The sequence below is a fragment of the Oryctolagus cuniculus genome, chromosome 1 (assembly GCF_051225735.1).
Source record: "Oryctolagus cuniculus isolate XC-2025 breed Fujian yellow rabbit chromosome 1, ASM5122573v1, whole genome shotgun sequence".
In the NCBI taxonomy this organism is placed as follows: domain Eukaryota; kingdom Metazoa; phylum Chordata; class Mammalia; order Lagomorpha; family Leporidae; genus Oryctolagus; species Oryctolagus cuniculus.
Genome location: NC_142867.1, coordinates 215141525 through 215156772, shown reverse-complemented (window position 1 = coordinate 215156772; position 15248 = coordinate 215141525). Strand labels below are relative to the sequence as shown.

Here is a 15248-nt window from a genome sequence, read left to right as displayed (position 1 = left end):
GGGACTGTAACCAAGGCACTTCAACATGGAATGTGGAGATGTTCCAAGCAGTGTCTTAAATCCTGTACCAAACATTTGCTTCCAAACACTTTGATAATTAGAAAGAAATGACTAGGATTTATTTTGTTTTTATTTTTTAGACTTCACGGGATAGCAGCACTGAAAAACTTCTGCAGAAGCTCAATGCATGGTATATGGAGAAAGAAGGTATCCTCCTTTTCTCCTTTATGTCTTTAAGTTTAGATGTTAACCTAATAATACCATACAAATTAGGTCTTATGCTCTGATTTTGTTTACTTAACTAGAAAGATTTCTAATCGATTTTATCTGTTTACTAGCTTTGCTGTGGTACACATTGCGCAATAGTACCATAAAAATTTTGCATTCTTCTGCTTCTTCCCAGAACCCATCTATAAAACTTCTTGTGCTTTGACTATTCATGCAATTGGACGATACAGCCCTGATGTACTGAAGAACCATGCCAAAGAAGTTCTGCCTTTGGCATTTCTGGGCATGCATGAAATCGCTGATGAGGAGAAATCCGAAAAAGAAGAATGTAACTTATGGACTGAAGTGTGGCAGGAAAATGTACCTGGTTAGTAAGCACTGCTTATGATTTATAACTGCTTCTTGGGAGCCACTGCTGGAATTTTTTATTCATAAGCTCCTCTATTGCTACTTCCTCAGGACCTTAACAACATTCATCATATTTAATTTTAAGCCCATTGGAATAATTAAGTTCTCAAGGTTGACCCCTGAAACTTTTCTCTGTGCTTGCTCATCTCAGTCTACAGGGGGAATAAAAACTCAAATTAAGTAGAGCTTTACTTGTAGTTGGGAATATAATAGTGATTTTTTATTGCCTTAGCATATATTTTAGTTTTTAAATTTTTGCTTCCTATTTTTTTGTTTAAGATTTATTTATTTATTTATTTGAAAGTCAGAGTTACACAGAGAGAGAAGGAGAGGCAAAGAGAGAGAGAGAGAGGTGTTCCATCTTCTGGTTCACCCCCCAGTTGGCCGCAATAGCCGGAGCTGTGCTAATCTGAAGCCAGAAGCCAGGAACTTCTTCCGGGACTCCCACGTGGGTGCAAGGGCTCAAGCACTTGGGCCATCTTCTACTGCTTTCCCAGTCCCTAGCAGAGAGCTGGATCGGAAGAGGAGCAACCAGGACTCAAACCGGTGCCCAAATGAGATGCTGACACTGCCAGGTGGTGGCTTTACCTGCTACACCACAGCATTGACTCCTTGCTTCCTATTTCTTTTTAAAAAAGGATTTACTTAGTTATTCAAAAGATAGAAATATAGAGGAGAGGGGCCAGTACTGTGGCACAGTAGGTTAATCCTCTGCCTGTGGATCCGGCATCCCATATGGGTGCTGGTTCTAGTCCCGGCTGCTCCTTTTCCCATCCAGCTCTCTGCTATGGCCTGGGAAAACAGTAGAAGATGGCACAAGTCCTTGGGCCACTGCACCCAAGTGGGAGACCTGGAAGAAGCTCCTGGCTCCTGGCTTTGGATCGGCGCAGCTCTGGCTGTTGCGGCCATTTGGGGAGTGAACCAACGGAAGGAAGACCTTTCTTTTTGTCTTTCCCTCTCATTGTCTGTAACTCTCTCTCTCAAATAAATAAATAAAAATCTTTAAAAAAAAAAAAAAAGAAATATAGAATAGAAAGAGGTCGTCTATCCACTGGTTTGCTCCCCAAATGGCCACAGTGATCAGGGCTGAACCAGGTAGAAGCCAGGAGCCAGAAGCTTCATCTAGGTCTCCCATGTGGGTGCTGGGGCCTGAGGACTTGGACCATCCTCTGTTGCTTTCCCAGGCACATCATCAGGGAGCTGGATAGGAAGTGGAGCAGCTGGGACTTGAACAGGTGCCCATATGGGATGCCAGCACTGCAGGCAGAGGCTTAACCTATGCCTCAGCGCCAGCCCTACCTCCTTATTTTTTATAAATTTGAAAAAAAGAAGTGTATTCCATCTTCTCATCTACTCCCAAAATGCCTGGAACATCTGGGGTTGGGCCAGACCAAAACTAGCAGCCTAGAATTCAGTCTCCCATGTGGGTGGCTGGGACCCAAGTACTTGAGCCATCACCCACTGTCTTCTAAGGTGTGCCCTGGCAGGAAGCTGGTTTGGAAGTAGAGGCAAGACTTGAACCCATGCACTCCAGTATTGGATGTGAGCATCTTAAGTGGTGGGCCAAATGCCTGCCTCAGGGTAAAGTTTCTCAGATGTGTTTTTCCCCTTGACATATATTAATAGATGATGACCATTTACATAACACCCTCCTGCAAATGTATGCAAGTTCTTAAAGTTGTTCTGTTGTAAAAAGAAGTTACAGCGCCACTCACTGTCTTTCCCTTTGAGAGGGTGGCATGTATTTTCTGCTTTCGACTGATGGTCACTGACTTTTATTCAGGCTTAGAAAATTCAGTTAATTTTTCTTGTCACTTACAAGTTATTTTAACTTTACTTTTTAAAACCTAGGTTCCTTTGGTGGCATCCGATTATACCTGCAGGAGTTGATTACCATTACCCAGAAGGCTTTACAGTCTCAGTCCTGGAAAATGAAAGCCCAGGGTGCAATTGCCATGGCATCAATTGCAAAACAAACCAGCTCCCTAGTGCCTCCCTACCTAGGAATGGTCCTGAGTGCACTGCTGCAAGGCCTGGCTGGGAGAACGTGGGCCGGGAAGGTAAAGAACCATTCGTGCCCTGTTACATCACAGGGTTCCTGAAACGCTTATGACTCCGTTTTGTTTTCTATAAACGGGTGCACTTCATCTAATTAACTGTGATAGTTCATCTGAAAGTGTAACCCGTGTGTCTGACTAATACAGAGTAATGATGGAGATTGATTTATTTCACATATTCAGCCTCCAAGTTGTTTAAACCAGGTTGTCATTATTTTGTGTTTGTTGGCATTATGATCAGGTCCAGGCTGGGCATAAATGATTAGCAAGACAAGCTTGTTTCACACGTAGGGCCTGTAAGTTAGTAGCAGTCATTCTTCCACAAGGGCTGTAGTAAGATACATGCAGTGGACAGTCTGCAGGGCACATGAGCTTGTGGTAGCATCTGAATATAATGAAGAATCGCATGTAGAAGTCAGTGGTGGCCAATGATGCGGAGTTGTCTGATTCCTTTATCCAGTATCTTCTTCACATGTGTCTTACTCTGTGGTACTTGTGCCCGTGTGACCTGGGTCACATCTGTTCACTTGGCCTTGAGGGGGATGTCAGCAACTCATGGGGAAGTGGAATCAAAAGATAATGTGCATTTCCAAGAACTTTCTGAAGACCCTTCCTAGGAAATGGAGAGCATCCGTGGTTGGGAGTCAGAGTCAGTGGGTGTGCCTGTGACAGTGAAGTGCGTTAAGGATAAGATGACTCTTGTGAATTTCTGTTATCACAGTTACTAACTATTCCAAGTTGAGTGAACATGGAGAAAGTGTAAATGACATGTTTGAGTTAATGCTATTTTGTCTTCTACCAACTCCTTAGGAAGAGCTACTGAAAGCCATTGCCTGTGTGGTGACAGCTTGCAGGTAACTGTTCTATCCCTCAAGATAGCATTGCTTAAACGGAGCCTGAACGCTTCAGCCTTTATTAATGGTTTTCTTATTTTTTGTGGATCGTACAGTGCAGAGCTAGAGAAGTCCGTGCCCAATCAACCCAGCACGAATGAAATTCTTCAGGCTGTTCTGAAGGAGTGTTGCAAAGAGAATCTCAAGTACAAGATTGTAGCAATCAGCTGTGCAGCTGATGTCTTGAAGGCCACCAAAGAAGACAGATTCCAGGAGTTTTCTGACATTGTCATACCTCTCATAAAGAAGGTAATAATCACTTATATTCTCTCTCGTCTGGTTTATACTTAAAAAAAATTTTCCTGTGTCGTGAGTGCTTGTTTTATTAGTATTAGTTTAGCTGCAAATAGCAGAAAAATCTCAAAATATCATGGGCAGTTTGTCTCTTACTAGTAGTTGGGGGCCTCACAAAGTCTTCTGGGATTCTGGCTCCTTGCAGCTCCCAACTCCGCCATCCCTGGGGAATGGCATTGTCCTGTCTTTGTTCTCAGCAGGTGCTGGCAGAGGAGACAAAGCAGTCACAGTGGATGTGTCAGTTCTTTCTTAAGGAGAGTTCTGGAAGCTGCCTTCTGGTACTTGGTCATATCACATTGGCCAGTGCTTGGCCATGTGGCCACCCTTGGTGGCAATTGAAGCTAGGGAAAGCAGTCTGTTTTGGGCACTGGTTTGCCCTCCATGGGAGAAGGGGCAAGTGGATTTGTAGTATCGTAATGACCTTTGCCTTGGTGTGTCTGCAGAATCCACCCCAGTTACCTTAGAGAGTGAAGACAGGAAGCCAGTGTGTCATGGCGATTGCCTCTGCTGTGCACTGAGGGATTTTGGTTAAAACAAAACAAAACTGGTGTCATTTGGAAAATGAATACTCATGTTTAAAGGTTGGACATTGAGAGGAAGAAGAATGTAGTTTACCTATTTGTGAAGCATTAACTATTTGAAATTGCATTTGTAACATTTTTGTTGCAAATTTGCAGTTGTTTCCTTTCAGTAATTAGGCTGCTTAGATAATTTGTTACATGCATAATGACAGTGGATGGATTTGGGAGACTGGTGTCTTAGTAGGTTCTGTCACCAGTTGTCTGGATGAGTTGCTTCTGGCCTCTGTTTCCCTTTACCTTAAGAAAGAGTTTGGATTTAGGTCATTACCAAGTTCCTTCCATCTTTAATTCTCTGATTCTAAAGCAAGTCTTGGGCTCAAAATACATGCACAGTATTTTTTACTTTTCTTTTTTTTTTTTTTTTTTTAAGATTTACTTATTTGAAAGGCAGAGGCAGAGGGGCAGAGGCATCTTCCATTTGCTGATTAACTTCGCATTTGACCACAACAGCAAGGGCTGGGCCAGGCTGAAGCCAGGAGCCCAGAACTTCTAGGTCTCCCACATGGGGGCGGGGCCCAAACACTTGGGCCATTTTCAGCTGCTTTCCCAGATGCATTAGCAGTGAGCTGGATTGGAAATGGAGCAGCTGGGTCTTGAATGGGGCCCATATGGGATGGTGGTAGCTTAACCCACTATGCCACAATACTGGCCCCATTTTTCACTTTTGTTTACAGATTTCTTTAAGATATTTTTCCTAAATTAACTAGAGATACAGTATCCTGTTACAAATTCTTGTTATAAATAGGTAAATTGTGCTAGAGAACTTAACATTTAATTCTTGAATTTTTAAAAAATTCTTTATATTTATTTGAAAGAGAGGGAAACAGAGATTGTCCATGTGCTGGTTCACTCCCTTAATGCCTACACTAAGCTGGACCAAACCAAAGCCAGGAGCCCTGAACTGAGACTGGACCTCTCATGTGTGATAGGGATGTGGGTGTTTGGGAGTGTATTATCAGGAAGCTAGAATTGGAAGCAGGGCTGGGACTCAAAAAACCCAGGCATTCTGACCTGGGATGTGGGAGTCCCAGGCAGTGACTTAACCACTACACCCAATGCCTGCCCCTAGCAGTGAATGAACTCTCCCACACTGGTACCCTGATTGCTTTCTTTTCTTTTCTTATCTTTTTCTTTTCCTTCTTCTTCTCTCTCTCTCTCTCTCTCTCTTTTTTTTTTTTTTTACATTTTAAGCTTTTATTTAGTGAGAAAGATGCACAGGAGAATGAGGGCTTTATCTAATAGAGAGAGGTAAATCTGGGTTCATATCGAGCACCAGGGACCAGCCATGTGGAAGAGCATCTAGCCCTCCTGGCTAGAGGCCAGGGCAAGGAAGAGAAGAATTGCTTTTATAGTATAGTATATATCTTTAAAGGAGGAAATAATTAAATTTTTCTTTTATTTCTTTGATAATCCTAGAACTCACTGGAAAGCACTGGGGTCCGGACAAGTAAAAATGAAGATGACAATGAGAGGGAAAGGGAACTCCAACTGGAGTGTTTGCTGGGTGCCTTTGAGAGTCTGGGCAAAGCCTGGCCCCGAAACGTGGAGACTCAACGTAAGCCCCAGAGCCTGCATTGAAGAAGTGCTATAACCAGAGGTTACTTAATGAGAGCAAAGATTTTCTGTATGACAAATTATAATTATTGTTTCTTGTAGAACTTGGTTAATCAACTGAGAATTATCCACTATAAACTGCACTCCCATGTCAGCAAATAATCTCATCAATCACTGTATGACTTTGCTAGGGCTATTGTAAGGCTCGCTTAAGCAGAAACTGTTTTCTCATAGTTCTGGAGATAGGTATTTGAGATCAAGATGTGTGTAGGGCTGGCTTCTTCTGTGGCCTCTCTCTAAGGCTTATTCATGGCCTTCTGCCTGTGTCTTCCCCCTGCGTTGTCATCTTCTCTCATAAGGACACCAGTTACATACTCCTGTAAACACCTATCTTCTCATATCTTCTGAGGTCCTAGGGGTTAGGACTTCAACACAGGAATTTTAGGGGACACAATTCAGCCCCTGAGAACTATGATACATTTTATACAGATTTATAAGAAAGTTCTGTTACTCTTCTTATGACCCTGAATCTGTTCTGAGGAATCTACAGAACTTACTGGTGGGATCTCTTCATCTCAAAATTGTTGGCCTTCCTACCAGATCTTCGGTGAGCAAATGAAATTTGTCTCCCTGAGAAACTCACGATTCCTTGATGTCTCCATTATTGGACATGTATTTCCAGAGGCTTAGATGAATAGCACTAAGCCCTTGTTGGAGGATGAGGTTGTAGTTTGATGGGAGCCTTACACTTAGGTGGATGCTACTCTTACTCTTGTAAGTTGTGTTGGGTCCCACAGTGCATGTCACTGAACCTCTCAGTGTTCTTGAAGTAGTATAAAAATACTGTTGATTATTTGTGACTAACTATGTCTAAAATCCGACTTAGGGTTTTATTTGAGCTGTCACTCTTTGTGAACTTAATTACTTGCTATGTTTAAAACATGATTGCTGTATAAACACAGGAAAGATTTCTCAGCAGATGCACATTTTAAGTGGTCTTATTTGTTGGTACTATGTTATGGACTGCAGTGGAAGTCCAGTTATTTGACACTGTTAGGACCTGTTTTCTTCTACTTGATAGGTAGAGAAAGTAAGGAATCATATTTAAAAAGATGATATAATTACAAAGCAGCTTATTTTAATAAATGACATAGAAATTGCTATCTTTTTGCCAGTTATTCAGAGCCAGGGGCTTTCTTTTGAGAATTTACTGTTACAGATTGTCTTCTCATTTGTGTCTTACTCATCACGTACAATTTCTGTTTTTGCTTTTTGAAATAGAAATCATAAACTTTTAGAAAAGCAATCCAAGTGCAGAATTTTGTTTAACTGCTTCCCTCATCTTTACATTTGTTTGAGCCCTACTAAAATTCTACAGCATTTAAGAAGTAACTCCTTTGTCAAGCTTTGTACTCCTGACCTGTCAGTTAGCATAATATTAATTGTGTAATTATACTAACAGTTGCAGTTGGCTTAACAAATTAGTGATAATGGAGTATTGCCTTTGTAAACCTGCAGTTTGCTGCATCTTGGGCTTATCTAGAGAGCTGGCCTCCAGAACTGCTTTCTTCCACTGTCTCCTGGGCACAAGGGAATGTGGTTGAGGTGCTGTCTCAGTTTCATTCAGGGTGGGATGCTTTGAAAGCCAACATTTATGGACAGCTACATGGCACCTGGGTGGGGGTTTGTGGTCAAGGACATTTTATCTGTTAATTGGGTACACCGTCATGCTGAACTTCCCAGAAACGTCATGGCTTTAATTAAAGATACTGCCTTAATCCCCACTCACCCTTCTTCTCTCTCCCACCCTTCCCCTCTCCCTCCTCTAGTGCGCTTCCTTTCCCTCTGTCTGTCCATTCTTCATTTGCTGTGTCTCTTAATCCTTCCCATTCTCCCTCCTGATCTGTCCCACTTTGTCTCTTTTCCGCAGGTTGCTACCGTCAAGAGCTGTGCAAGTTGATGTGTGAACGGCTAAAACTCAGCACATGGAAGGTGCAGCTAGGGGTCCTGCAGTCAATGAATGCCTTTTTTCAGGGGTAATTTGCTTCATGGTTACGGTTTTAATTTTACTCCTTCCTCTTGTCAATGAAATTCTTGTAGGGTTTTAAGCTAGTAGCTAAAACGACTTGATAAAATGATACATACTGATAGAATTTGTGCCAGAAGGTCTTAGGGTGATGCTTGGTGATTAATGTTTGTGTTTTGCTTTTTGAATTCTGTAGGTTAATGCTTTTAGAAGAAGAACATGCAGATCCCGAGGCTTTGGCTGAAATTCTCCTCGAAACTTGTAAATCAATCACACATTCTTTAGGTGAGTGTACTCAACAGACCTTGATAAGGAGGTCCTAATTTTATTTTTAAATTATATTAAAATTTATTTATTTGAAAGAAAGAGACAGACAGGCAGAGATCATCTGATGCTGGTTCCCTCCCCAGATGCCTGCAGTAGCCAGGGCTGAACCAGGCTTGAAGCCAGTCCAGGTCTCCCACATGGGTGCTTTCACCGGCTGCCTCCCAGGGCATGAATTAGCAGGAAGCTAGAATTGGAAGTGAAACTGACTCAAACCTAGACACTCTGATTTGTCATGCAAGCATCCCAAGTGGTGTCTTTTTTTTTTTTTTTTTTTTTAAGATTTTATTTATTTGAGAGGTAGAGTTACAGACAGTGAGAGAGACAGAGAGAAAGGTCTTCCTTCCGTTGGTTCACTCCCCAAATGGCCACAATGGCCAGAACTGCGCCGATCTGAAGCCAGGATCCACGAGCTTCTTCCTGGTCTTCCACGTGGGTGCAGTGGCCCAAGGACTTGTGCCATCTTCTGCTTTCCCAGGCCATAGCAGAGAGCTGGATGGGAAGAGGAGCAGCTGGGACTAGAACCAGCGCCCATATGGGATGCCAGTGCTGCAGGTGGAGGATTAACCTGTGCCATGGCACTGGCCCACAAGTGGTGTCTTGACTGCTGTGACAATGCCTGCCCCAAGAGTCCTAATTTTAAAGCTAAGGGAGTGAGCTTCAAATGTCCCCTGCTCTTGTCCTAAACTAAATTTCTGGAACAACTACTGAACTTTCCTACTTAATAGAATCTATATGTATCCCTAAGATTGAAATACTATAATCTGGAATTATAATAGAATGTGAGCACCTAGTTTTTTTATTTATTTTATTTTTGAGATTTAAAAGTATTTATTAGAATCAAGGACCTCCAGCCAGAGCACTGTAGAGGGGGGCTTCCAAGAGATGAAAACCCAAAGAGACTAGTTGCAGTCAGCTTTTTAAGTACAATTTTGAAGGAAAAAAAAAAACAAAAACAAAAACCTGACAATCAGATTGGTGTTCAGTTACTGGGCGGGGACAAAAACCATCAAAAGACCTCATTTACAATTCTCCATTCTGTCTGGCCAGCTAAGGGAGGATAGATAACTTGTTTTCACAATAAGCTGTGAGCTCAGAAAGAGCTCCCTTATGATTCTCATGGTAAATTTGGAGATTCTGAAAGAAAGAGAGGCCTGTTTGTTCTTGCTAAAGATAGTTTTGGGGAAGGAATCAAATATTGTATACTCCAAATTCCTTTGGGATCCCCTATCTATTAACCCATCTGAATCCTCACATTCCCTCCTCCCAAAGATGGAAACCCTAACATCTGTTGGGGGAACTGGGTGATGATCAATCTGGCTGCTTCACTCTGAAAAGGGGCATCTTTGGGAAGGGGAGTCAGGACAGGTTCCAGCAGGAATGGCTTCTCTATGGGGATGCAGAGAGCACCCAGTTTAGAAAAGACTTTATGACAAACACTTCATAAAATTTCAGATTTATAGAACATCTGCAGCAGTGGACATAATACTAGTATATACTCTACCCAGATCAGCTGTGAACATTTTGTCTCATTTGCTTTATCACTTGGCCTTCTGTAAATGTACACACTTTTTTTTTTCTGAATCAGTTGAAAATAGGTTGCTTACATGATGTTATATCTTAATGTTAGCCGTCGCAAAGCACACTGGACACGGGAGTAAGGGAAAGGGTTTATTGGGGAACACCCTACAGACCAGAGTGAAGGGGCAGCGAAGGAAAAAGAGAGAAGGAGACTGTGAGAGAGAGATAGAGGAGGGAGAAGAGAGAGGAGAGAAGCCAAGAGAGCGCAGGAGAGAAGGGCCAAGAGCCGAGAGCCCAGAGGAGAAGGCTAGAGAGAGGAACCGAGAGAGAGCAGGAGAGAAGGGCCAAGAGAGCACGTGTGCAGGAACAGGCCCTTTTAAGACTTTGCCTGAGGGCGGGCAGGGAAGCAGGAGCATAGGAATCCCATTAGGATGGGAGTGGAGCCTAGCTCAGGTAGCTGGGCCATGCGGCCACCTGGCTACAACTGTGCCAGTTTCTTAACACATGATACCCCTAGTGCTAAATTCTTCAGTGTACAGTTACCAGGTTTAGGATGTGTAACATGGACACAGTATCACTTACCAGCCATGTCCTTTGTTTTCCCCCCTCTACTAAGGAATTCAGTACAGGATCATTCAATGATTTTAGTTGTGATATCTTCTTAGTTTCCTTTAATCTGTAACACTTCTTTAGCCCTTTTTATATGGCATTGATAAACCTGAAGACGAAAGTCCTTTTCCCTATTCTTGAAAAAACAAAACAAAATATTTCTCATTGGGTATTTGTCTGTTTCCTGATGATTAGGTGCAGGTTATAAATTCCCAGTTGGGAAACTGCACAGGACATGTTGTTGGCCTCACATCCAAAGGCACACATTATCTGTCTGTGTTCATTGTGATCTGAATTTTGATTTCCTGGTTAAAGGACTGTTGATTGTCTTCTTTGTATAGTAAGTAGCAGCATGGTGGAACACACTTTAAGGCCATTCAGGTAATCTGCTGCTCCTTATAACTGTGTCTAGCAAGGGGCTGTGAGAAGACACTTAGAAGACAATGCACATAGGTCTCGATTTCAAACTTGGTTCTCTAGACTTGGCATTCATTGATAGCTCTCTTCTGAACCAGTTTTTACGAAGATAATTCCACTTGTAGCACTTTGTTTACATTTATCATTGGGTAGTTGACATTCTGTTGTAGGTAATATTTTTCTCCCCTGTATTTATCTGGTTAACTGCTATTGATTCATGGCTTCCTTCCACTCTCCTCATCTCCCAACGGATTATGATTAGTTACTTAATTTGTTATTCAGATTGTCTAGCTTTGGCCAGTGGGAACCCCTTTAGGCTGACTCTGCTGTCCTTTTTAACAGGTCACCATCATTCTCTCTAGCACTTCCTTCCCTGCCTTGGGCTTGGTGTGGGTTAAATTTTTTGGTGAAAAATTTTCTCTGTGAACTAGCTGCTGTGTCAGAGTAGACTCCAAAGGAGCATGTTTCAGCTGCAGTTATTGGAAGTAGCCTGATTTTATGCAGAAAGAACCAGTAACTAACAAACTTGATGTTACAGGGTTCCAGGTGTCCCTGCAATGGCTTTAATATTGAGTTGTGTAATGCTCTTTGGTAAAATGAAGAGAGTCATGCAAACCTAAAGACCATTTTTAGGTGTGAGATGGAGATGACTTTGTTTGGGATAGTGTATTTTGATTTCCTCCCTCTAAAGTTGGCCCTTTGTTGCCATTCATGGTGGCATATATTGGTATATATCGGGGGGTGTGTGTGTGTGTATTTGGCTGACAGGTCTATCTCCCCCACACACCTACAATAGGAAATATGGACATGACACATTTTGAGTATTTGGTGATAATTAGCCAAGGGAAACCTACTTAAAACAGATTTATCTTCTCATGGAGTGATAATTTCTGAACACCTTTCTTTCAGTAACACTAATTTAATCTTGGAGGTTCTATTTTTTAAGGCATTCATATGAACTATATGATTTTGTTCTTAGAAAATAAGACCTACTCATCTGTGAGAACAGAAGCTTTATCTGTGATAGAATTACTGCTTAAAAAACTTGAAGGTGAGTTCTTGATAGTTGTAATTGGAAGGCCAGTCATGCAGGCCACTTTATGACATATGTTTTAGAAATTTTTGTTTTCTGTATTGCATATAATCTAAAATACAAGTTAATAAATCAGGGAGGAATTTGGAAAATTTGTGAATAATGAAATTAAAAGATAACTTTATATTGGTACAAAACTTGAAATTCACACATAGTTTTTTTTTTTCCTTCCAAATATTTATTTATTTATTTATTTGAAAGGCAGAGTCACAGTGAGAGGCAGAGGTAGAGAGAGAGGTCTTCCATCCGCTGGTTCACTCCCCAAATGGCTGCAACGGCCGGGGCTGTGCTGATCTAAAGCCAGGAGCTTCCTCCAGGTCTCTTCCACTGCTTTCCCGGATCATGGCAGAGAGCTGGATTGGAAGTATAGCAGCTGGGACTTGAACTGGCACCCATATAGGATGCCTGCGCTGCAGGCGGCGGCTTTTCCCGCCACGCCATGCCATACATAGCACTGGCCCCAGTTTTGTTTTATACTATGCATTTTCTGTGAACTTTTTGAGGACTCCCAAATACACATATAAGAAAAAAAATGTATAAAGCTGAAACTATTACATTTTACTGAGTATTTAAGTTTGGTACTCTTTTACTTTATATACTTTTAATGTATTATTCAGCTTTAGTTATCTCAAAGTAATAGCTTTTGTTTCACTCGTGAGTTGTGACTTAATCTTAGTTAATTATAGGAGTGTTGACTGCGGCATAGTGGTGTTTGCATGTAAATAAACAAGCTGACATACGAAGAAGAGGAGCTGGGAAAACATTTTAACAGTTGTTTCCCTGAGTCATTAGATTTGATAGTAGCAATTTTCGTAATATTATTTTACTTTTTTGGAGTTTTCGTTTCTAAGTCTTATCAAGAAGCAGGTTCCTCTGGTGGTCTGCTACATCAACTGTAAGAGAACTGCTGGCACTTTCCCCATTGATGTAACTTACTCATTTGAAAGGAAGCCTCTTTTTTGTTTGTTTTGATCCCCTGAATTAAGACTGGGAAGATGGAGCAGTGGTCTCTACCACCTTGTATATTTGTTGTTTCTCCTCTCTTTGCTTAGTAATTAAAACACCTCTCTGAGGGCTCCATAAAGCAGACCTTTATACCTTTCATTACCTGTATTTTTTTTTTTTTTGTTAAAGAAGAGGTGAGTACTTCGTTATAATCCCAAATTCTCGAGTTGCCAGATGTGTGCTAATATATTCTTGATGGGAACAGTGAAGCTCAAAGGTTAATAAGCTGCTTGCTTGAAGCCACATCACTAGAAAAGGACAGAACCTTGTAAATAAGATTGAAGATTTGATGCACTATTTTCTAAATTTTTCAATATGTATAAAGTGCTCAGATACTTTTCTTGACGAATAATAAAATGTTTACTTAAGTTGACTTTGCAATTGTGTAATTTTTTAAAAGATTTTTTTATTGAACATATTTTATAAAGTGGCCTTTTGTTACTGTTGAAATGACTGTTTTGCTACTGTATGTGTTACATTGTTAATACTTCCCATTTTCCTTCAGGATGGTTTATTTCTCCTGGTCCTGCCCATACTGGGGCAAGGGGATGAAACTCCCGATGTGCTTTCAGGCTGTTGTCAGTAATTGGTTTTTAAGATACCTGTTAAACCTGAGGTTGTTAGAGGCTTATCTGTTATCAGGGGATTGCTTTATGTTTTGGGACTAGGGTATATGGAAGAGTTTTAATTTCTCTTCTTGTTCTGTAAGGCTTCTTTTTTTTTTTTTTTCCCTCCATTCTTTCTTCTTCCATTAGAATCTAAACAATGGCAGAGTTTGACATCTGAATGCAGAGTGCTCCTGATTGAGTCTTTAGCCACTATGGAGACAGACAGCAGACCAGAGCTGCAGGAGAAAGCATCGTTACTGAAGAAGACACTTGAAAATCTGGAATAAGTTAAAAGGGGAAGACACAAACAAGTGCCATGTTCCTTGGGAGTTGAGATGGTGGCATACTTTGACAAACCAAGTGGGGAAAAGTAAAGATTAATCTGTAGCATGCATCATTCCTTGGCTGAAATAATAATAAAAGAAGAGCCTTAAATTTCGTTCCTTATTTGCTTTATTTTACTTGATATTTTGAAGTAATGGCTGAGTGAGCTTATGGAACCTTGGATGTTTGAGAGATGGTTGTAAATGCGACTGGCAGAACTAGTTATTAAAGCTGCTACTAAAGGTATTAATAGAGTTGCAGAGGAAGTTGGATAAAACTTAAAACTGCATCCATGTTGAATAAAATTATTTCAAGAAGGGATCCTATAAATTATTTAGTTTAATTCCCTTCTTTTATACCTGAGAAAATATGCTCCGAGATGATGTAGCTTCCTTTCTTAGGCCGTGCTGTGTCCAGAGCTGGTGTTTGATGTCCTGAATCGCACAGTTTACTTTACAACCTGCTGCAGAATCCGTGCTGGCGCTGCAGGCCACTCCCACTGTGGCAGTCCTCACGCCAGAACCCAACTGGCCCTTGTCATCAGAAGCTGGTATTGCCTTGTACTGTGTTTAGGCAGCTGGTTTTTAGAAAACAGTTGTTTAGCAGCTTCATGGGTTATTTCCATGTAATTCTGAATGAAGTCCTCTTATAGACACATGGAAAGAGATTTGGCCAAAATTGCTCATTCTGACTTTGTATCTATGGCTGCATATTTTGCAAAACCAAAAACAGTAAAATCAGAGTCGCAGACTGCCTTTATTTTATAATCTCAAAACTGTAGTGATTACTTAAAATTTTCTACTCACTTTTTTGCTAACAGTATGACTTTACAGAGGAGGAGGAAAGCCTTTTAATTAGCTATTTGGGAGTTTCTTTTTCTTTTCTTTTCTTTTAAGAAGCCTTTCCTCAATGCAGCATGACACCACTCCGAGTAAGTAATTGCAGCGAGGGTTTCTTTGCTTCCTTACACTCATGCCCCTGCCTGAAGGCGTAGGGTAAGTTTAACATAGTGTTCATGGTAGACTGAGAACTCTGGCTCACCTTGGATTCCAGAGTCCAAGATCAGTGTACGTACCCTTATTGACATTAACACCAGGAATCTCCATTATTTATTATTTTTTAGTGGTCTCTATTGACCAATGTATTATTTCAGGCTTTTTGAGTGACAAAGACGACTTTTTACATCATGACCCAGAACAACATGTGTGTGTTATTTGTGTGTATGTTTGTGTGTGTGTGTGGAGGGGGGTATGTATATCTGAATATAAAATCTTTAACCAAAATAAATATTTTATGTAATAATATG

At 41.1% G+C, this 15248-nt stretch overlaps 1 protein-coding gene across 9 annotated transcripts in view; it reads left to right on the top strand.

The window, feature by feature from the left end:
- ECPAS (Ecm29 proteasome adaptor and scaffold) overlaps nucleotides 1-14053 on the top strand; it is a 114871-nt gene extending 100818 nt beyond the window's left edge. For 8 of the 9 annotated variants that reach the window (XM_070055536.2, XM_089301626.1, XM_070055535.2 and 5 more), the window contains 10 exons: nucleotides 141-207; nucleotides 404-595; nucleotides 2488-2696; nucleotides 3504-3547; nucleotides 3643-3835; nucleotides 5878-6016; nucleotides 7946-8051; nucleotides 8238-8326; nucleotides 11892-11963; nucleotides 13766-14053. In XM_070055536.2, the coding sequence (XP_069911637.2) occupies nucleotides 141-207; nucleotides 404-595; nucleotides 2488-2696; nucleotides 3504-3547; nucleotides 3643-3835; nucleotides 5878-6016; nucleotides 7946-8051; nucleotides 8238-8326; nucleotides 11892-11963; nucleotides 13766-13905 (1251 nt within the window). In that variant the 3' untranslated portion in view covers nucleotides 13906-14053. The remainder of the gene's footprint in view (nucleotides 1-140; nucleotides 208-403; nucleotides 596-2487; nucleotides 2697-3503; nucleotides 3548-3642; nucleotides 3836-5877; nucleotides 6017-7945; nucleotides 8052-8237; nucleotides 8327-11891; nucleotides 11964-13765) is intronic. The other variant, XM_089301608.1, reaches the window with a different exon arrangement.
- Nucleotides 14054-15248: the final 1195 nt, after the last annotated feature.